The sequence below is a fragment of the Strigops habroptila genome, chromosome 8 (genome assembly GCF_004027225.2).
Source record: "Strigops habroptila isolate Jane chromosome 8, bStrHab1.2.pri, whole genome shotgun sequence".
Taxonomy (NCBI): domain Eukaryota; kingdom Metazoa; phylum Chordata; class Aves; order Psittaciformes; family Psittacidae; genus Strigops; species Strigops habroptila.
The window spans coordinates 293,453-315,185 of NC_044284.2; the positions used below are offsets into that span (position 1 = coordinate 293,453).

The window sequence follows — 21,733 nt, forward strand, 5'->3', positions numbered from 1 at the left end:
CAAAATCAAGAAAGCATAAACCAGAAAAGTTTCTTCAATCTAAAGGTCATGTCTTGATTTTTTGAAGGAGGCCTTAAGGCTGTACTAACCTCTCAAGCAGATAGTTCAGGTGCAGTGAACCAGAACTCTTCTGAGCATGCACAAACCAGACAGCACAAGTGTACTTGACGTCAAGCGTATTTGACATTTAACACACCCCACTTCTCCAGACAGGATGCCCACACAGTAGTTGTACCACTACTATCATAGTTCTCATTAATATGCATCACGTAAGGTTGTGAGGTGTTTCTGAATTTAAATTCAGATGATCCACATTTTTCTAATTCTAATGGGGTGTGTATAGGTTAGTGTTTTAGTTCAAAACATGAGAGCCTTTTTGAGGTGAGTGTCTCAATCATCCCCATTTACCATCCTTTGGTTCAGATCATGGAGCTCTCTTGGAGCTCATGAACAGTATTCCATTCATGGGAAACTAAATCGGAAGAGAAATTCCAGGAGCACTTCTAATACCCACTAGGTAATGGGAGTTCAGTGCCAGACGAATTATTTGCAGTATAGTCCAGAAATACAGAGTACGGGTGTCAGGAGCACAGTACCAACAGCTTCTTCACTTTATAAGGCCACTGCTGTTGGGGCCACACTTCCTGCCAAGGTAAATGTAGTCATAGAAAGATTCACTTAGGAAGCTCAGAATTCTTTGCATATTGTTTTTCCAGTCTTTGAGAAATAGATGTAGTGATAGCAGGAATTGTAAGCAGAGTGGAAAGAGAGTTTGAAGGGTAAAAAATTCATTGTTTTTGAAGTATACTTTCAGTTCACTACAGTACAAGCAGTGCCACTTGAGGCACAAAGAGCACCAAGCTGCCCTGTGAGTATTCCAGAAGTCCTCAGTGGGATTTGTTTCCTATTTCGTCTTTAATTACTAACTTGTTATGTTGAAATTGTTTTTCAGACCAAAAAAGATGCATAGGTGCCCTTCATACTGGGTTTCTGTGCATCTGTGAGGACAACAATTAAACCACAGTAGCTTGGGGTTCTTTCATAGTATCTCATAGCAGACCGTGAGCATCAAATAGTCCTAAAATATTTTCCCATCTATTTTTAGCCAACAGAGTATAGACACAGGAGTGTCATTATAGTGGAGTCTTCATTTGCTGTTTATAATAGGAAAAGAATTCATGCCACTAGATGATTTTCCTCGAATTCCCTGTCCATACCAATTCCTTCTAACTAGCATGTATAGTCAATTACAAGCTTTTTTGGCTAGTGCATACATCTGCAAGCATACCAAACAAATGACCGCTCCAAATACTGTGCATGCCAATTACTGTGCTTAGAGAGATTTGAACAAAAGGAAGAGATGCATGAATGCACTACAAAGCAAGGGGGTCTTTTTCTGTGGTTTTTTTGTTTCATTTCATTTTGGATTTTTTTGTGTGTGTGTTTGTTGTGTTGTGTTGAGGTTTTTTGGTGTTTGTTTTTTTTTTTTAACAGTTCTCTTTTATGTGCTATTTTTGTCTTCTGTTTGTTTTCTCCCCTTCTCATACTACTGTGTGGAATGCTGAATGCTAATGAAAGAAAAGTCTTTGGAATGTCAAGCAGTCATTTTTCATTAGCTTATTCAGGAATAGAATGCCCAAATTGGACTCAGAATAAGCCAGCTGTAGGCTACCCAATTATCAGTACTAAGCTATCTAGCACTAATCTTCCTCTATTTGATAACATTTTTCAGTCATGGGGGTCTTTGCTTGTTAGGCATTTCGTTTTAATCAGTTAAAAGTATTGCTTCTACTGTGTAGTATATATGATAGCTATAGTTACATATCTCCTCACAAAAAGTGAGAAAAAACACGATTACTAATGAGTTTAGTCTGTATAAGAGAAATGCAAAACAAAGCACGACACTTCCGTTCTGTTTTAATTAATATACAGATTCAAGGCTGTGAGTACCACTGCAAGACCACAGCTTAACAGGGAGTTTAGTAATATAATAGGATTGTTTCAGAGTGGGACAGAGAGGCAATAAAAGATAATAAACATTGAACAATAGAACAGACTTAAGAAGCTGCCTAAAATGCTTGTATGAGTTGTGACTATAATTTAAAGTGTTCTGCTTTGATCAGAGGCCATTCTCACAAAGACATGAGAGGATCCTTGAAAACAGAAGGTGTTTCTGTTCATAACTCATGGAATTTAAGCATAACAAATAAAAATGATGCAAAGATAAAGATGAAAAGTTGGCTGAGTAAAAAGAGCTACTAGAAATTATGGCCACTGTTAGTGTCTGCTGTCTGATATAGAAAAAAATCTATGACTTATTTAGATTTTTTTCCTTTCTATTCTTGCATCCTACTGATGAGGTGACCTAAATTTGTGTAGCTTACGAGACCTGACAAGATCAGAGACCATGGTGGCATATCTGCAGGGTACAGCATTTTTCCTGTTGAACTCACTGAAGTCTTAGAAACTAAAATAATAGAAATAGGGCTGAAACTTAGGCATCCACCCTAACCTGAATAAATAAATAGACCAGCACTTGGAAGGATAAAGGCATCTGTGATTCCTGCACAAATAATATTTGTTGAACACTCACACAAAATCAGATTTTACTGAGATAATTTGCAAAAATATTCGAAGCAACCATTCAGCATTCTCTTCTGCCACAGTTACCTGGAGGGAAAAGCCTCTTGTTATGGTCAGTCTGAGAAAAGTACATCATGATTAAAAGCAAAATCTTGGGCCCTCATAGGTGAAAGAATCTTAAAATTCCAGTGTTACAAGAGCCAGCAAATTTGATCTTTCTTAAACATGAAAAAAACACTTGGCTGTTCAGAGTGTCGGGCTACACCACCTATTACTTATCCATGATTCCATGATGTATCACTCCACTTCCAGTATAACAGCTGGAAATGTGAAATTATCAATTACTTTAAAGTGTGACAAACTATCTTGTAGGTGTCAAGCTGAAAAGCTAGAGAAATATTACTGTACAGCAAACAAAACTTTATCAGTGCTCTATTGATGCAAAAATGGTGAATTATTTGAAACACAAAACCCAAAGATGCTGCCAAAGTGTGAAAATATAGAAATATAGGTGAGGACAGCTCTCTTTGCTTCTCAGTTTTCAGTGAGCCCACAAATTTCAAGGTTAACTCTGTTGCTGTTAGTGAAATAGTTTTTTCCCATTAGACTTGTAAGCACAAGGCTAGCTCCCATGTAGAATATAATGGAACAGAATAACCCATTGTCTTTGTTCCCATGCTCTCCTATATACAGGACACAGGAAGGATGTACAGCATCTTGAATCCTTAGGAAGTATGAGGACTGGCAAAGCTGAATTTCCTGTCAGAGTTATCAGCCAGTGATGGTGTAAAAAGGCACAAAGTTGTTGCGTCATTCTCCACACTCTGCCTGTACTCAGGAAAGCATCGTGCTTCTGTCTCGCTGCACGTGCTGACTCTTGAGAGACAGGAAGAAGCAGGTTAGATGGCAGTTAACCTCTATCAAGACACAGGAAGTTTTCCCCTGTGCTGTCATGAATTCATTCCACATTTGGTCAGAATCTGCCTGTGTGATCAAGGAGGTATTAGGAATTCAAGTGTAAGTGTTTTTTCCTCCTGGTTGTTTTCTTGCCATGAGGTGCCTCCAAACAGGTGTCCATATCTTTGGTTGCGTGTTATAGAGGACTTCATTGGTAGATCACTGTTTGGAAATTAACCCAGCTTGCTGAAATGATTTAAAATCAGCACTCCACATTGCAGCTTTTAACTAACTGATAAACAAATATAGATAGGCCAAAATTTAACATTTTGATTCTGAAATTCCATTTATTTGAGTAGAAGTTCTAATCTGTACTGTTCCCTGTTCCTTTGTGTCCTTTTAGGAAGATTTTTTAGTACCAGAACACCTTGTTTCATTTCCTTTTTCCCCTTCAGCACTACATAACAGCATATGCCATCTGTACTCTTAGAAAGTGTAATAAGACAGGAAAAAATCAGTCCACTCTAGATACCTCTTTGTTTTTAGAGCAGTGCAGATTTTTATGTATCTACAGAGTATATACAGGTATATAAATACATAGAGTCATTCTCTCCATTTCAGGTACACTCTATATACCTAAATTCTCTCCATATAGGCATACTCTATATAGCTATAGAGTATATATAGATATATATGTAGAGAGCGCCATTCTCTTCATTTTGTCTAGTTAGCTTAATCCAGAAGAAACCATAAAGGCACGGCTCAAATGATCAATGGTTATGGAGCTTGGCTCTGTGGCAGATTGACATATTTAAAGGAAAGGTTGGCTTTTTATGGAACGGCCATAAGCCCTACACTGCTTCAAGTGAAAGAACTGAGAGAGAATATAGAAACTAAATTTTCATTTATGGATGTTTTGGTAGTTCCATGTAGAAAGGAATGCAGCAATGGCAATGGTATGACTAATTTAAAAGTGAGGCTTATTGATGTTAGAGTAAAACTTATTCCTCCCTCTATTATTGTCTGTAAAAATGTGTTCTAAAATACACAGTTCCATTTTTTCCCATATATGGCATCTCTATTTTCCTTTTGCATTTGCAATATTAGGTTTTTAACTTCTTCTTTGCTAAGCTAAAGATCCCTGTACACCCAAGCCTCCTCTGTATGAGGAGGATCAGTAGATTTTTACACAGGTGAATTGACCATCACAGCAATGATCAGCAGGAAACCTGACTAAAAATTTGGGTTGTGGTGTGGGTTAGTTCTGTATTTTAATATAGTGAATATTCTTTCATCAAAATAGTATGGCAATGTATTTTGGAAGCAAAGGGGAAAAAGTTCTTGAAAACAGGCTGAAGCACACTTCTATTATGATGAACAAATACAGGAAGGGGTGAAAAAACCCCAAGTAGTATTGAATAAGAACTATGGAGTATGAACTTCAGGTTACTTCTTTCAGCCTTTTCCTTTACTTGCACACATGCTGAATGTGTATCCTTCTATCAGATGGAATCTCAGTGAATAACAGGGTATCTTCTCTCTTGACCTGAGTCATGAAAACCACCAACAGTTATCAGGCTTGTATCAGAATTGTCTTACACTCTTTTCTTTCTTTCCAGGGTTCACCAGGGGAACGCGGAGCAGCAGGCACTGCTGGCCCAATTGGTCTACCAGGTCGTCCTGGACCTCAGGGTCCTCCAGGCCCTGCAGGAGAGAAGGGCGCTCCTGTAAGTAATCACAGAGTCACATAAAACTATTACAGCACAGACTGTTCATTCCAGGATATTACTCTTACCCACTCCAGTATTTGTCTGTTAAACATATCCTCAGAATACCTGATCTACTCCTTTTACATTTTCAAATAAGTAAATAGTAAAACGTTTACTGTCATAACCTCTAATACCCAGGCAGGGTTAAGCCTGTTATTGTCACGGCAGGGAATGGAACATGTTACTATCACAGCAGGGAATGGGTATAATAAAAAAGTTTGTCAAATAATTCTTTCACAAAAACTTTGTACCCAGCCACTCTGCATTAGTGTAGGCGTGCATTTGTCATTGGCTTTCATTATTACTTAGTATAATTTTCTGATGCACTCTCTTCCTTTTATAGTTTCCTTTCTGTTTCTCTTTTCCGTATTATTTTTTAGTGGTAGTATGACTCCCTGTACTGAAATCTCCATTAGTCTCCTGTGATAATGGTGGATCACTTCTGTTTCTTGAAAACCAGGGTGAAAAAGGTCCTCAAGGTCCCGCTGGACGTGATGGAGTACAGGGTCCTGTTGGACTTCCTGGTCCTGCTGGTCCTAGTGGTTCTCCTGGAGAAGATGGTGACAAGGTAAATCATTAAAATTGGTATTAGTGCATCTGTGAGATCTGTCAGTAAAGGTCTCTGTAGCTTTTCTCACCATGAATACGACAGCAAAACAACTCTTACCCCTGCCTCCCGCAGACTCCTTCCACCTACTGCATAAAACCTGAAAAACCCTTCTATAACCAGATGCCTGAGGAGCAGATGCCATGGGACACTGGGATTTGTGTTCAAGACTAACATTTATCCTGGCAAAGAAACAAGGATGAAAGTGTGGCAAAACAGATCAAGGCAGATGATGACAAAATTATTTCTTGCTTATTTTAGAAACTTTGTTTGCTGAATGAGTAAGATAAAATGTTCTCAGTGATGTATAGTGATTTGGAACCCCTGAATAGGTTGAGAGTGTCAATATAATATGTTCACAGCAGAGGTATTCTGTTGACTTCTGGCAGAATTTAGGATATGGCACCTTTCAGGATCAGCTTGCATGTTCGCTCGATCCAGCACTGTTCTGTTAGCATAGGGTAAAGGTAAAGATTTTGAGGTTCATTTTTATGATGCATGAGTGTTATTTATCCCACAGAGAGTATTTTCTGTGATTTGATTTAATTTATCTTTTATTACTGTATAAAGAAAACATATTTTTCCTGGTGATTTGAATAATTTTGAAGTTTTGAAGTATTGTACACTTCGGTGAGAAGCAGTTGTTCAGTCATACAGTTAGATGAGTCTGTAAATCAGGGTGCTTTCATTTTAAGAAGTTCATATTGAGGAACACAGTTTCCTCTATTTAGAGCTCAGTTGCACTACACTTCAAAGCCAGGTCTTGTTGTCCTTTGCAATATAGCAATCAATATCTGGATTAATATGGCATACTATTGATCGATGCAGAATTGCCCCCTTTAGACCTTCACACTTAAAGCAGCAGCATAAAACACAGAAGAATCATATCAAAGGGAACATTTAAAGATACTGTTATACTGACTTAAGCTAAGTGTGAAGGAGACCATTTTAAACAAGAAGTTTAACTTTTAACTTTCCATTACAGGGTGAAATTGGTGAACCGGGTCAGAAAGGTAGTAAAGGCGACAAGGGAGAGAACGTGAGTAGCGAAATCCTTCGTCCATTACGTTCTTCATAAACAGAAAGTGTTAATGTATGAAGTATTCAGGTAGCCTTGCTATATCACTGAACAGAAACAAAGACATGCTTCAAAAACGTGTCTTCAAAATAAGGTGAAGTTTTAACGCAGCACTAGAGGTTTGTAGTTCTAGAGCCTATATTTAGTATTTCTCATATTCCTTGAGCTTACAGAATCATTAAAAAATAGCTAGGTAAACCACATTCCTTCCTATATCATTTTAATTCATCCATTCTACATGTGAACTGGAAGAGACCAAGAATACAGATACATTCTTTTACTGTGATTAAGTTGACTGCACTGACTGGATTGTGTGAACATACCCAGCTTTAGCTTCTTAGGCATAATGATGAAAAATATAAAGACTCAGTAGAGAAACCTACTAATAGAGTTTTAAAATTTGTAAAGAATATCTGTTCATGGAAAGCACACTTAACTGATCACAACATTTCAAGACCTCAGATGAAATTAAAAATTACTTCTGAAGTTCAAGCACTTCCTCTATTAGCTGAAGTCAGAAAGATAAAAATCGGCATTTTCTACTGTAAAATTTGAAGCTAGAAAGAATAAAACTACGCACTTTTTTTCTGTTTGATTTTTGTTTCTTTCCCAAAAAGTCAGAAAAGGTTTGTTTTCACTTCTGTTCAATTTCAAGATAAACTGGCATTTTAGTTGAATAATTTTCCCTAAGACACAATGGAGGGAGGAGTAATTGCAGAAAGATTTTTTTTTAATTATTATTATATTTTATCAGTATTCACAGTTAGCAAAGCTCAGAATTCAATATAGAGATATTCATAACTAAGCATATTTATTGTCTTGAAAACACTGTGTGCTTATTATGATTAACGACTTTTAGCATCATAAAAGTAGACGGCTTCTAAAAATTACACCAAATTTATGGCTTACACATAATCAGATGATGTTTTATAGGAGGATACATAAAAAGTCAAGCAAATTGCAGGTTTATAATAATTTCATAGAAAAAAATGTGTCAACAAAATGCGCAAAAAAAGACAAGCTTTTTTTTAAAGAAAAGCTTTTTCTTTCCAGTTATTTATGAGAAAGACTTTTACAGTTTCCAGTAGAGAATACACATACTTTTCACAACCTTATTTCATTAGATCAAATCACAAATGCTATAATAATTTATTTGTTATGTCCCGTTAAGACAAAGAATGTAATATTATACATATGGATGAGAGAACACTTCTATTATAAACCCCAGTTTTCCAAGAAACATACATATGACCAAGTTTGAAACAAATTCTGGTCCAGACTAAAATTGCTCCAGCACTTGGGCCGGGGCAATCCCAAGCACAGCTACAGGCTGGGGGAGACTGGATGGAGCAGCCCTGAGAAGAAGGACTTGGGGGTGCCAGGTGAGGAGCAGCTCCCCATGACCCAGCTTCAGTGCGTGCTTGAGCCCAGAACCTCCCCCGTGTTCTGGGCTGCACCCCCAAAGCGTGAGCAGCAGGTTGAGGGAAGGGATTCTCCCCCTCTGCTGCACTCTGGTGAGACCCCACGTGGAGAACTGCATTCAGCTCTGGGGCCTGCAACACAAGACGGACGTGGTGCTGCTGGAGCGAGTCCAGGGAAGGCCACAGAGATGCTGCAAGGGCTGGAGCAGCTCTGCTCTGGAGACAGGCTGAGAAAGCTGGGCTGGGGCAGCCTGGAGAGGAGAAGGCCCTGGGGAGACCTTAGAGCAGCTCCCAGTGACTGAAGGGGGCCTATAAGATATCTGGATAGGAAATTTTGACAAGGGCGTGTAAGGATAGGACAAGAGGGAATGGCTTTAAGCTTATAGACGATACATCTAGACTAGACATTAGGCAGAAGTTCTTCCCTATGAGGGTGGTGAAGCGCTGGCACAGGGTGCCCAGAGAAGCTATGGCTGCCCCATCTCTGGCAGTGTTAAAGGCCATGTTGGACAGGGCTTGGAGCAACCTGCTCTAGTGTGAGGTGTCCCTGCCCATGGCAGGGGATTGGAACTGATGAACTGTAAGACCCCTTCCAGCCTAAACCATTCTGCAATTCTATGATAATCTGAGCTTGAATGCTTTGATCAACTTGGTAAAATTAATTTATCAAATTAAGGCATTTTAGAAGTCAGTTTTAAAGCTATGGACTTGTTCCCAGTTAACTGAAAATCAATCTTAATCTATTTGCTCTTATATCTGTAAACCAGCTGTGGGATACATAGAGATACATGCAGTTCCTCTTTGTCCATCTAAAGAAGTTCATAACAGTACAGGCCCTATGTACAACAATAACATTTGGTATTTAAAGGAAAGGGCAGAAGAAGCATATGAAGCAGGTCATGGTCCAGTTTCACTTTGGGCTCTGCATGTGATCAAATGCATATCCTTTTGTTTTCTCCTCTTCATTAGAGATGCTTCTGCATCAGAGAAATTCAGAAGAAACACATGCTGCACATTTCTCTTTCAGACCATTTTAGCAGACCAGCTAGTTATACTGAGCATTAGACTGTGACTACAGTTCCCATCGTGAGTACTAATTCATTTGGGCATGTCCCAGCAGATCTGCTGTCGTGGTTTAAGCCCAGCCAGTAACTCAGAACCACACAGCTGCTCACTCCCTCCCTCCCCTCTTCCCCCTTCTGCTCCTGGTGGGATGAGGAGGAGAATCAAAAGAATGTAAACCTCACAGGTTGAGATAAGAACAGTCCAATAGCTAAAGTATAATACAAAACTAGTACTACCACTACTAATAAGGAAGATAACAAAGGGAGAGAATAAAAAACTAAAAGGGGAAAAGGAAAAAAACCAATAAACACAAGTGATGCACAATACAATTGCTCACCACCCGCCGACCGATACCCAGCCCGATCTGAGCAGCAACCTGGGCCTTCTGGGTAACTCCCCGCAGTTTCGATACTGGGCATGACGTGCTGTGGTATGGAATACCCCCGTGGCTAGTTTGGGTCAGGTGTCCTGCTTCCTCCCAGCTTCCCATGCCCCTCCTCACTGGCAGAGCATGAGAGACTTGAAAGTCCTTGATCGGGGTAAGTGCTACTGAGCAACAGCTAAAACATCGTCGTGTTATCAGCATTGTTCTCAGACTAAAGCCGAAACACAGCACTGCACCAGCTACTAAGAAGGAGAAAAATAACTGTTACAGTTATTAAAATAACAGTTATTATACAGTCATCTGCTTTACAAATAAAATGTCTGCAGCGTAATAATTTTGAGAACATAACCTGTATTTTCATTCCCAAGGTTTGAGGCATTTGGGAATATAATGTTTTCCTTAAAATACAGGACTCAGTGTTCAGGCCTGCTTAGTTGAAGTGAATGTTACCCCATTTCAAGTCAAGTGTATTGAATCCTGTTTGTCCTCAATTAGAGTAATTTAACCCTGACAATTCCAGAATGTGTTTATTTCAAATCTGCTTTCCTTTAAACATGCTGATGGATATTGGGATAGGGAGAAAGGCCTCTAGAAGATTCTGAAAGGAAGTACCTAGTTCTGAAGTCGCAGGACATAAAGAGTAGATGTGCACAATACCTAGACACCCACAGAAGCCTTGGTGGTCATTTAGAGGCTAATCACAGCAAGGACCCTGAGCAAAGAAGAGCTGGAAACATCTTCAATTTCCCATTGAAACTAAGAAGGATTTATGTTTGGGGGTTTAATTGTACTGTGCCTGACAAAAAATACCATGTTGCCGTATCCTTGATAGGGACAGCACAATTTTATTGTTGATGTACTTTCTATCTGGAGTTTCAAAACCTCCACAGTCACAGGAGCCTTCATTAGCTAAAGAGTCTCTCCTGATGATTCTGATCAGTCCCTCTCCATTTGCCCTCCAGAGTAATGGATAAAAAGAGTCTAGCCATGTGTCCAAATAACTTCTTATTAATCAATTGCAAAATAACTTTCAACGATACTTTATATCAAAGTGAATATTTAAATGAGATTAAAAATGTGTAGATCTCTTTCTGGGCCCTGAAAAACGAAGGAGCAGGTACAAGCATTCTGCAGAGTGTAGAAATATTCTGTTCTGATATGATTTCGCTAATTCTCTTTCTCGTGGTAACACACCCCCCCCCCCCAGTCAACAGGAGCATTCCCAAGACTCCTTTCATTTAGTTATGTCACCATAGAGGATAAAAGCCTTTGCTTCCTCTATTGCCATCATATATGTGACAAGAAAATTATAAAAGAGAAGAAATACATAGCCTGACACTTCAATCTTCCTAGAAAATAAGATACTCAAAAAATCTGCATAGAATGAAAAGAAAGAAATAGACTATAAGACTTAAGAAGTCCCTTTTCCTAATCTCCCTATAAAGGGCAGAATAATCCAATTTTAGCCCTAGCAAGGTCTTTAAATCCAAGGATTATTCTGCACTAAATTAGAATTCCCAGACTAGAAACTGCAGACAACTTCCTTGCCATCTGAACTAGCAGACTGGAATTCAGTCCTTGCCAGCTGTAAGGTTTTTTGCTTCCTTATAGCTGCGCTTTTTTTTGCTGGTGCAAAAACCAGCTTCAACCTACTACATAATTTTAATTACATTATAAACTAGTATCTTGCATTCCTGTACTCTGTTTGTTAGATAACTTCGTTATGTCATATCTGCATAAGTGAATTCTAAATTATGTGCAGTGTAACGTGGAAAGCTATTATTCTGTAAGGAGACTGAAAAATTTAAGAAGTTCATCTCGGAGACATGTTTTTTACCATTCTGTTGAAAAGAGACTTGGTATCAAAGAGTACGTGTCTCTAAGTGCTGAACAAGAACTTAGATGTTTTCATGTCTCCTGGAGGGCATTTGTGCCCATTTACAATTTCATAAGAACAAATCCAAATAAGCATTCCATTTCAAGACAGATTGTTAGAAGATGCTTCACAGGTTCAGATTTTCTGCACAAATCTCATTGAAAGGTCTGTTACTTTTAATTGTGGAAAAAAAAAACCAAAACTTTTTCATTTTCATTTCATTCATGTTTGCATGGGAATCTATTCTAAATATTCTGAAACATTACAAATGTACTTTCAATAAATGCCAGTATAAAGTCTGTTATAGATGTGCAAATCTGAGTTTTTGAGAGATAAACAAATAATGATTGTACTGAATGGAAAAGACTTGTAAATAATGCTACATTCTCTATGAATAAATGTAGAGATGCTTAATAGACCTTGATCATGCAAATAGGGTTGTCTCTGTATTTGCTTTTAATCTCATTTCAGATGCCATAATCACTAGCTTTACCTTTTGGATGTTTGTTTGTCGCAGGGTCCTCCGGGTCCACCAGGTCTCCAGGGTCCTGTTGGTGCCCCTGGTATAGCTGTAAGTAGCTTAGAGCAAACCCCAGTCTTGCCGTAACTCATCTCATACTTAGAAGTTCTTTGAACCGCATGCTCCTTACCCAGGCATTTATTAAATCACTATTAACAGTTCTGTTGTTCACTTACATGCAGTTGTTTATTGTAAATAAGCCTGCATAGGTGTTATTCTATTGCGGATTTACAGCAGAGCAGTAATTTGATGGAATTATTAAAAATGAAGTAGTATAAATAATGAATGGGACTGTCCTTTCAGTGAACTTGGTTGATGGTTTGAATGACAGTCGGTGGTAAAATCAGCTCGGTACCAGATGCATTTAAAACTAAAATCCACCTGATACCAGGTTCATTGCTTTTTATTGTTATTTAGAAAGTTTTGAATTCGTGAAGATACCATGAAGATTGGTAGAACTATATGCTACTCATAGTTACTAATATGTAGGTATTCAGCAGCTATAAAGTTTATGCAGATGTGAAAGAGAAGAGGTATTCAGGAAAAATCTTTGTGAGACATGCAGTATTATTTGACCTACATTAAGCCAGGGCATATGCTGGTATTTTATTTATATAACAGATTTCATTCAGTCAAGGTGGTGTAGATGCATTTGTAAAGATATCAGGCATGATTCTGAGCCCCCTTGTTGTTGTTTTCTAGTGATTTCCATGGAGCTTTTTCTGTTATTATCAAACCTGTGATATTTTTGCTTTTCTCTGTTTCCAAATAGGGAGGTGATGGGGAGCCAGGCCCGAGAGGTCAGCAAGGGATGTTTGGGCAAAAAGGTGATGAAGGTCCTCGAGGATTCCCTGGCCCTCCAGGCCCTATTGGCTTACAGGTAAATTCCTTTATTGTTTATCCTCCACCTGCTAGAACCCTCATTCTTTCAGAAACTGACTATTGTCTTCTATTAAATAAATGATAGCATCAGTTAATAAGAACTGAAATATCCCATATTCATAGAGTTTTTACATAAATAGCAGATTAAATGCTGAAGGAGATTGGTAGAATGCTCTGAACTCCTGGCTACCATAGGCTTTAGAATTTCATTCGATCATTCATTCATTTATAGAGTCTGACAATTTCTGCTTCAGTAAGAGCGCTTCTTTTTACTGGAGATGCTCATCTTAAAGAAAAGATTGAACCTGGAGGTGTATTTAACATGTCCTAGTCATTTACTGTATTTTCACAATAGGTTTTGGCAACATAGTGTTTTCTCAGTGATACCATTACAGACACTTGTGTTCAGAAAGATTAGCAGAACTCCATAATACTTATACACTGCTGCCATCACTGGCAGGTTCCTATAGTTTCATGTTTCTTCCTCTCCAAATCGTTATTTTGAGTCAAAAAACACAAAGCAAGCATACAGTAAAATGTAGGCTTCTCACTGCTGCATCCAGAGAATTACGGTTGAAAAATTCTGCATTTTCAAAAATTGTATTTGCTTAATTATAACAAAACAAAGAACAAGATGTTTAGGGCCTTCGATTAACTTCCATGTAACATCAGAGTACAGAACACTTTGAAACTATTTCTAACCCATGCATTAAGCTGTAATATGAATCATAAAAAATGGAAACCTTAACCTGTACCTATCATTTTTTAAATTCTGTTATATAATGCAGCTCACAAAACTTACAATGAAGTATATAAAATGTTGCAAACCTTCATACCTTCATGCAAAATCACAGAACTCATTATTAGTGTTGGAAGGGCCCTCTGGAGATCACCCAGTCCAACCCCCCTGCCAAGGCAGGGCCACCCAGAGCAGGTTACACAGGAATGTGTCCAGGCGGGTTTGGGATGTCTGCAGTGGGCAGCCTGTTCCAGGGCTCTGACACCCTCAACGCAAAGTTCTTCCTCATGTTGAGGTGAAACTTGTTGTGTGTTAGTTTATGGACATTGCTCCTCATCCTGTCACTGCGCACCACTGGAAAAGTCAGGCACCATCTTCCTGGCACCTGCCTTTGAGCTATTGATCTGCATTGATGAGATCTGCTCTCAGGCTGCTCTAAATAGTTCATTACTGCACCAACATGTCTTACATAGACTCATGTTGCCTTTGAAATTGAAAATGTCTTTATTTTCAGAAATCTTAACTCAGAAAAAAGTTATTTCTAAATTTTATTATGAACTGTGAAGGTTTTTACTATTTTAAAGAGAGTGAAATAAAATTATTCTTGTTATTTTACTCAGCTCTACGATACTATTTCAGTTGATGTTTTTCAGTAAAGTCCACCTTCACATTTTAAGTTTAATGAGCACTACGCTATGTAAATATTAAAAAACAATTGGTTCAGACTTACACAAATGAAATATGTCAAATGAGGAATTTTATTTCTCTGATTAAGATTTTAATTTGAATATGTTGGTCCGTGGACCGAGAGCCCTTATTTGCTAATGGTATTGAAGTACCATTGAGAAATCAGGAGTTTCTTCTATTCAGTAATCCAATCCTCATGGTCATTATGAACGGTTGGGGAGTAACAACTTTCTCTGTCTTATAGATAATATTGCACAGTAACTGTATCACAGTTCAGTTAAATTTTATTGACATTACTTACATTGGATATAAAGTAAATAGTATTTTTGTTCATAAAATTGAACATTGGTAATTTTTAATATTCATTACCTTAATTTTGAATTTCCTTGCTATTTAATTTTGATAGTATTTTTAAAAATAGGGAAATTTCTAACAAAAGTTGTTGAAAGTAAAGAATAGCTGAAAAACTCTATGGGCCTAGATTATCTTATAGACAATTTATGGCAATTTTACTTCAGTTTTGAATATAAAACATCTCAATTGCTTCTTGCCAAAAGGAACTGAAAATACTATGTCCAATAATGCATGAAATATTGATTCCGTGAAATTAGTGGGATTTTTTCAGTGTTGAAGTAGGAGTTCACCAAATAGTTTTGGAAAGTCTTTTTGACAGAAATATCAAGTAAATATTTAAATGTCTTGAAAGGTTTATAAGCAAACAGTTGAATGGGCTGTTTAGGATTAGCGTAAGCATGAATCATAATGGACAAAGCGTTCAACTTTTTAAGTTAAATGTCTTTCTATGTTCAAAGGGTAGAATTGAGTAGACTGTTCGCAGCTGGAAGATCTAGTTTATTTGAGGTGGGATTCTTCTCTCTGAATATCAGCTCTCTGAAGACTAGCCATTTAGTCACTTCTCTAATCACACTTTAGAACAATTAGCTACAAATTTGTTATTTAAAACTCCTCACAGTGAAGGAAAAAGTCGATTCAAATTTCACTTGTTGAATTATTACAATGTTACCAGAAGTAAACATGAAATAAGTTAGAAAGTAGTAAAACTTAGAACCAAATCTTAATGTAATGTAAGTCAATGTAATGGTATTGACTCCAGATTCAAGGGATCTGCTTTTTATAGAAGCCAAGCTTTGATCCTACATTTAGGAATGCCCAGCTTAGTGGTGATGCCACAGCTTCTAGCTGTGGTAATATTATACTAGATTTCAGATCAGGGAGACCTTACTGCAGCCTTTCAGTTCTTAAAAGGGGCTGCCTGTAAGAAAGATGGAGAGAGACTTTTCAGCAGGGCCTGCGATGGCAGGATGAGGGGTGATGGGTTTAAACTAGAAGAGGGAGACTCAGGCTGAACATAAGGAAAAAATTCTTTACAATGAGGGTGGTAAAACACTGGCACAGGTTGCCCAGAGAGGTGGTGGATGCACCATCCCTGGAGACATTCAAGGCCAAGCTGGATGTGGTTCTGGGCAACCTGCTCTAGGTGAAGAGGGGGCTTGGACTAGATGAGCTTTGAAGGTCCCTTCTAACCCAAACTATTCTGTGATTCTATGATTAGCATCGGCTACAGTTCCTTTTCTTGGTGTCTATTACTAGTCAAACTTGGACATTTTGCTTTTAAGGATATGTTCGTATAACCCAATGCAATGCCTCTCAGCAGGATTTATTACCTCCACTGGACACCTTATTAAAGCAGTTACACAGCTTCCAGGTCTCGAGTAGCTTAGACATCTTTGCATACCACTTCATTGTGCTACACTGATCATGTTTTCTTTACATATATATGTATCATAGCGTAAATCAAATCAAATTATCCAGATGCCCACCTGGGTTCTGGATAATGATGGCAGTGTTTTTAAAGTCAGCCACCCACCCCAGCATTTCTGTGTCAGTTTTTTATTTGGTTTTGTTGTTGTTATTGTTGGTTTGCCTTTTTTTTCCAAAAAAACTTTCCGCCTCACCTGGTTTAAGCATCCTAAGACTCCCTATACATTTGTGTAATATAAAACCTTTTCCTTTTCTTTTCTTTTCTTTTCTTTTCTTTTCTTTTCTTTTCTTTTCTTTTCTTTTCTTTTCTTTTCTTTTCTTTTCTTTTCTTTTCTTTTCTTCTCTTTTCTTCTCTTTTTTCTTTTTTTTCTTCTCTTTTCTTTTCTTCTCTTTTCTTTTCTTCTCTTTTCTTTTCTTCTCTTTTCTTTTCTTCTCTTTTCGTCTCTTTTTTCTTCTCTTCTCTTTTCTTTTCTCTTTTCTTTTCTTTTTCCTTCCCTTCCCTTCCCTTCCTTTTCCTTCCCTTCCCTTCCCTTCCTTTTCCTTCCCTGTTTTCCTTCTCCTCTCCTCTCCTGCCCTCTCCTCTCTTCTCCCCTCTCCTTCCCTCCCCTTCCCTCCCCTCCCCTCTCTTCCCCTCTCCTCTCCTCTTCTCCCCTCTCCTTCCCTCCCTTTTCCTCCCTTCCCCTCCCTTCCCCTCCGTTCCTCTTTTTCGTTGTAATGCAAATAGGTTTTGCTTTCTTGTTCTTCTGACCCCCAACAAGTTCCCAAGTTTCACTTGTACAAGTGAATCAATTATTTCCTATTGATTCATAGCTCATCATTCCAGGTACCCTTCTAATAGTTTTCTCCCCTGCATGTTTTAGGGTCTGCCTGGCCCACCAGGTGAAAAGGGTGAAAATGGCGATGTGGGCCCAATGGTAAGACTTAGTCCCCGTTGCTCGCACTGGAGGTTATAAATACCATCTGTGTATTCCTATCTTTTCTCTGTAGCTCACAATTTGAAAAGCTACTCCTGAATTTGGTGCATGAGTGTGAAACATTTTGTGTAACAGAAACTCTCTCTGGGATTTACTTTGTTTTCCCACATCTATCTCCTCATCTTTTATATCAAAAGATTTAAGTAACTTAAGAAAATAAAGAGTAGGTAGCAAAGCAGACGCTGTGTGTGTCTGAGACAGGACAGTGGCAAGCAGGTTCAAGAAAGAAGGACTAAAAGGAGAGACCACTGCACCAGAGTGTTTGGAGATGCTTTTCTGAAATGCATGGAACTGTACTTTACCTGCAGGGGATTGCAGGCCAGAAGATGGTAAACACTCTTTGGCTATGTTTACTCTGTTTTTCTGGGTGATCTTGCATTTATACTGTTGACAGAATGCCTTCTGGGCTGGTCCTGACTGAAACGCAAACTATCAATAGTACATTTTCCTGCAACACCCTATGCCAAGCCTGGGTGCTTTATTATTGCCCATCTGTAGGCACCATGGTGCAGTACTGTCACATAGCCGTTACCAGCCATATAAGCTGCTCCAGGCTCTTTGCACAGTGGAATGGGTATGCAGGTAACCTGCAGGGAAAATACAGTGCAGGACACCAGTGCACCCCCCTCAGGGGTCCTAAGCGTCTTATCTTTTCCGGCTCAGGTACTGTATAGACATAGCCTGGATCCCCTGTCACGTTGTGAACTCATGTAATGGGCAGCAGTCTAGCCCTGCCGTTCCTGTAGCGGTGCAAAGATTAAAAGCTCTATAAAGATTAAACGTATTATTTTTCATTGGCCAAATAAGCCCCACTATGAATGTAACTATGTAAGATTTTTCTCTTTGATACAGGGTCCACCTGGCCCTCCAGGTCCAAGAGGTCCCCAGGGTCCTAATGGAGCTGATGTAAGAATTAACCTATTTTTTGTTCTCTCAGTAATTCAGTAATAAGCATTATACCGTGGATAACTATATTTGGGATAACTAACATCTTTTATTATTTAGGGTCCTCAAGGACCACCTGGCTCAATTGGCTCTGTTGGAGGTGTTGGTGCAAAGGTGAGTATCGATAATAACCTCCCAGAAAGAGAAAACATTGGAACAGAATATGAATATACATTCAGATTCTTCTTTAGAGCTATATTGACCTATTGATTATGAACCATTTTTAATAGTTATCTAGCTATACTCCTAATGGCTGACTTGCCACTGTTGGTCTTTTTATTTCACGTTTTACATCACAAAAATATTCTATGATCACAGTAAAGACCTTTGGAGCAGAAAAGGTAGCTTTAGGGTGAAGGATTAAAGTAAGGTTATGGTGATTTCCACAACTACATAATTTGATGTCTACAGTAACATTATTGGCTTCAAGTGTTTTTCATGTTATACTTGTGTAGCTTAGAATATCATATACACCTCTATCTGGAACTTTAAGAATATAAACTGTTACAGAACATATCAATGGTAAACATACCTATGAGGTGAAGCAGACCTGAAGCATCAGTATGTACTTGTTCGTCATACAGATAGATACAGTTCCAGTAAAGTCAAATATTTGAGGATGATTTGTGCTGTTTGAAAACTTGCCTTAAGACTGATGCTATATGGCGTGTATTTATCAAACTATTTTAATTGCTGTTTTCAGTTCTTTATTCAGAAAATGTCCTACCAATATATGTAGTGATTTTTTAATTTCATATCTTACCCAAAGAGCATGTAATGTTTTCCTTTCCGTAAAGAGCTTTTTTCTGTGTGATTTATTTGCATCACAGTGTAAACTATTATAAAATGCTGAGCAAACAGAAAATTCAAGAGTCTCTTGAAATTCCTATTTATGTTTATTTTACCAAGTTAGATGACCTGAGCCATATCATGCATGCAAGCCTAAAAGCATTTTGCTGTAATGTTATAGATTTAATACAATTTCTTTTCTCTAAATTTGGATTTTGAATGGAGCATAAGGTGAAGGAAACAGAATATAAATATATTCAAGGCCACTGTATAAATAACTTATTGAAAAACTATGTAGATTGCTCGTATTTAAATATTTGCCACAGAATATCGTGTGTATTCAAAGAAGCAGTGATGTTAATGAATCCTAGAAAAGACATCCCTCGGAATGCCAGTATTGGTAGTTTGACAGAAAGCTGACTCTATTGATAACTTTTCATAATATGAAGCAAGTTTTCCCCTCTTCTTCCTTGTCCCATCAAATACCTTTTCCCTCATCTTCCTCATATGCCACTACTGAACTTCAGCACCCCAGAAGTCTTCTGCTCCCTTTAATTTATCCATGTACTCTCTCTTTGACACTGTATACCTGTGTTGTACCTCTAGGTACAAATCCATCAGATCTATGAAGTTACAAATAATGACTCAGGTATCAATCAAGTCAATCAAAATCACTTATATTTGTCATGAACATCTTCTTGATCACTGTCCAAAAGCATGTCACTCTGCTTCACAGAGCCTTTAGGTATTCCTTCTTTTCAGAAGATAAGAAAGTTGCCATTATTTTCTCAGGATCATTTGTATGACAAATAATAATAAATATAATGAAAATCTGCAGTTCATCCTACAAGCTTGTTCCCTTGTGATGACAAAAGATCTTTCTTATGATGCTTTTCAATACTGTTGACATTTACCGTAAAATTTTGGTTATGTGTCTGGTTTTTTCACTAAAATGTGAAATGTGTTATGTGTCTTTTCTTTAAGTAGCCCTTCACTATGTTAAGTGTCATGTTAAAAGGAATCAACAACTTCTTATCAGTGTGACCAAACTATTCTTTTAATAGAATCTTCAGATGTTTCATGATTTTTTTTTCTACATGCCCAGCAAGTAAGTCACTTACCAGTGCTCTGGGATGTGATGAAGAGAGTACTAGAATGATGTAATATGATATATGGCTTGATGGAAAAGTATACTACTTTGTCTCCCTTCTTTGTCTTTTGAGATCAAAGGGTACTGAGCCCGAGCAGATGAAACTATTAACTTTACACTGTAGTTTATTCGTGGTAGCTCTGTCATTTCTTAAGCTGACTGTGCTTCATTTCATTTCCTGTTTCTCAGGATGTGGCTCTGAGCATCAGCTCACCTGTTAAGTAGCAGTGGCATTCTTAGGTCTTCAATACTTTTTACCCCAAATTGCATAAGATGTACAAAATATCATGTCCTTCTGCCTGACTGCATTATTAAGGATATTCCCTCTCATCTGCCAGTGTTGTGACGTTGTTCCTCCAGACTATTTTGAAAGAGAGCTTGGCCTCATGAAGGATGTAGGATTTGGTTTTCTCTCTGGGAAGAGTACCAAAAATGTGTCTGAATGTTAGAATTGGTAGAGATGGCAAAAAAAGTGATTGGAAAAAGAGAGTGTGTATGTCAGTGAAACAGAAACAAATGGCACTGTAGGAAGAAAAATTCTTCCTGTGACCACTGGGGTACTGAGAAAATGTATGTTATGAGAATACCATATCCAGGGGAGCAGCTGTTCTGTTCACTTCTTTAAAAAAACCCACTTTGTATAATATTGTGGCCCATTGAAGTCAATAGGAATTTTGCCATTGGTTTCAAGCATCTCTCTAATTCTTACTGTTTCACAATCAAATTATATTCCAGTCATTTTGTTAAAACATTGACTTATTTGAGCTCCTTATGCCTTTGTTTCTCCCTGTGACTCTTCTATGTGATTTAGAATCGCTATCTGTGATAATCAGCTCACCAGATTTAATTCAAAAACATGAAATTCAGACTGTTTATCACTGGTTGTCATTTTTATTTCCTCTTGCTTATTTCCCATGTTCTCTGAATTCACACAGAGAAGCTTCCGAGTTTTGGAAGTTTTTATTTATTCTAATGACTTTTCTCCTCAAGTTTTAGTACATGCCAGGTTTTTTTCTGAGTTAGGATACCGTCCTTCTTAATTTCAGTTCCTTTTAATGAGCTCTGCAAGCATAGAAATCAAAAAGAGTTGTTTTGTCAGTAGGAGTTCCTGCAGTGGGAGGATAGTTCACGCTTTTCAACAAAACATGCATTTTCTCTTCTTCTTTTATTCCCACACATTTTTTCCCCAATGTTTTTCTTATTAAGTCAGCATGCTTTGGCCTCTGCATCCCTTTCAGGAAAGACAAAGCACACTATAGATGATGCACTGCAGTGCTGATTGTAGAGTGTGGAAAAGTGTCAAATGTTTTAACCTGTCACTGTGGAGGAGTGAAACAGATTTGCTCACTTGCATATTTGAATTGTTAGACTAGGAGAAATTTTGTCATTGATACTGCGGTTTCAAAGCCTCCTTATCTTCTGGCAAATTATAAACATTTTTTGTAACCCGTAGTGCCATCTACTTTTAACTAACTTCTTGTTTCCTCTGTTGTACACACAAAGGCCTACATGTTCAAAGACATCTTCAGTACAAATGTGCATGTAGCCTTGCTTTGTTAATGCCAGTAGCCTCCATGGAGTGGT

The 21,733-nt window shown here is 38.0% G+C and overlaps 1 protein-coding gene across 1 annotated transcript in view; it reads left to right on the top strand.

Moving 5' to 3' along the window:
- COL11A1 (collagen type XI alpha 1 chain) overlaps positions 1-21,733 on the top strand; it is a 161,365-nt gene that overhangs the window by 111,734 nt on the left and 27,898 nt on the right. The window contains exons 42-49 of the mRNA XM_030494785.1: positions 5,100-5,207; positions 5,710-5,817; positions 6,842-6,895; positions 12,199-12,252; positions 12,974-13,081; positions 17,152-17,205; positions 18,118-18,171; positions 18,271-18,324. Of these exons, the coding sequence (XP_030350645.1) occupies positions 5,100-5,207; positions 5,710-5,817; positions 6,842-6,895; positions 12,199-12,252; positions 12,974-13,081; positions 17,152-17,205; positions 18,118-18,171; positions 18,271-18,324 (594 nt within the window). The remainder of the gene's footprint in view (positions 1-5,099; positions 5,208-5,709; positions 5,818-6,841; positions 6,896-12,198; positions 12,253-12,973; positions 13,082-17,151; positions 17,206-18,117; positions 18,172-18,270; positions 18,325-21,733) is intronic.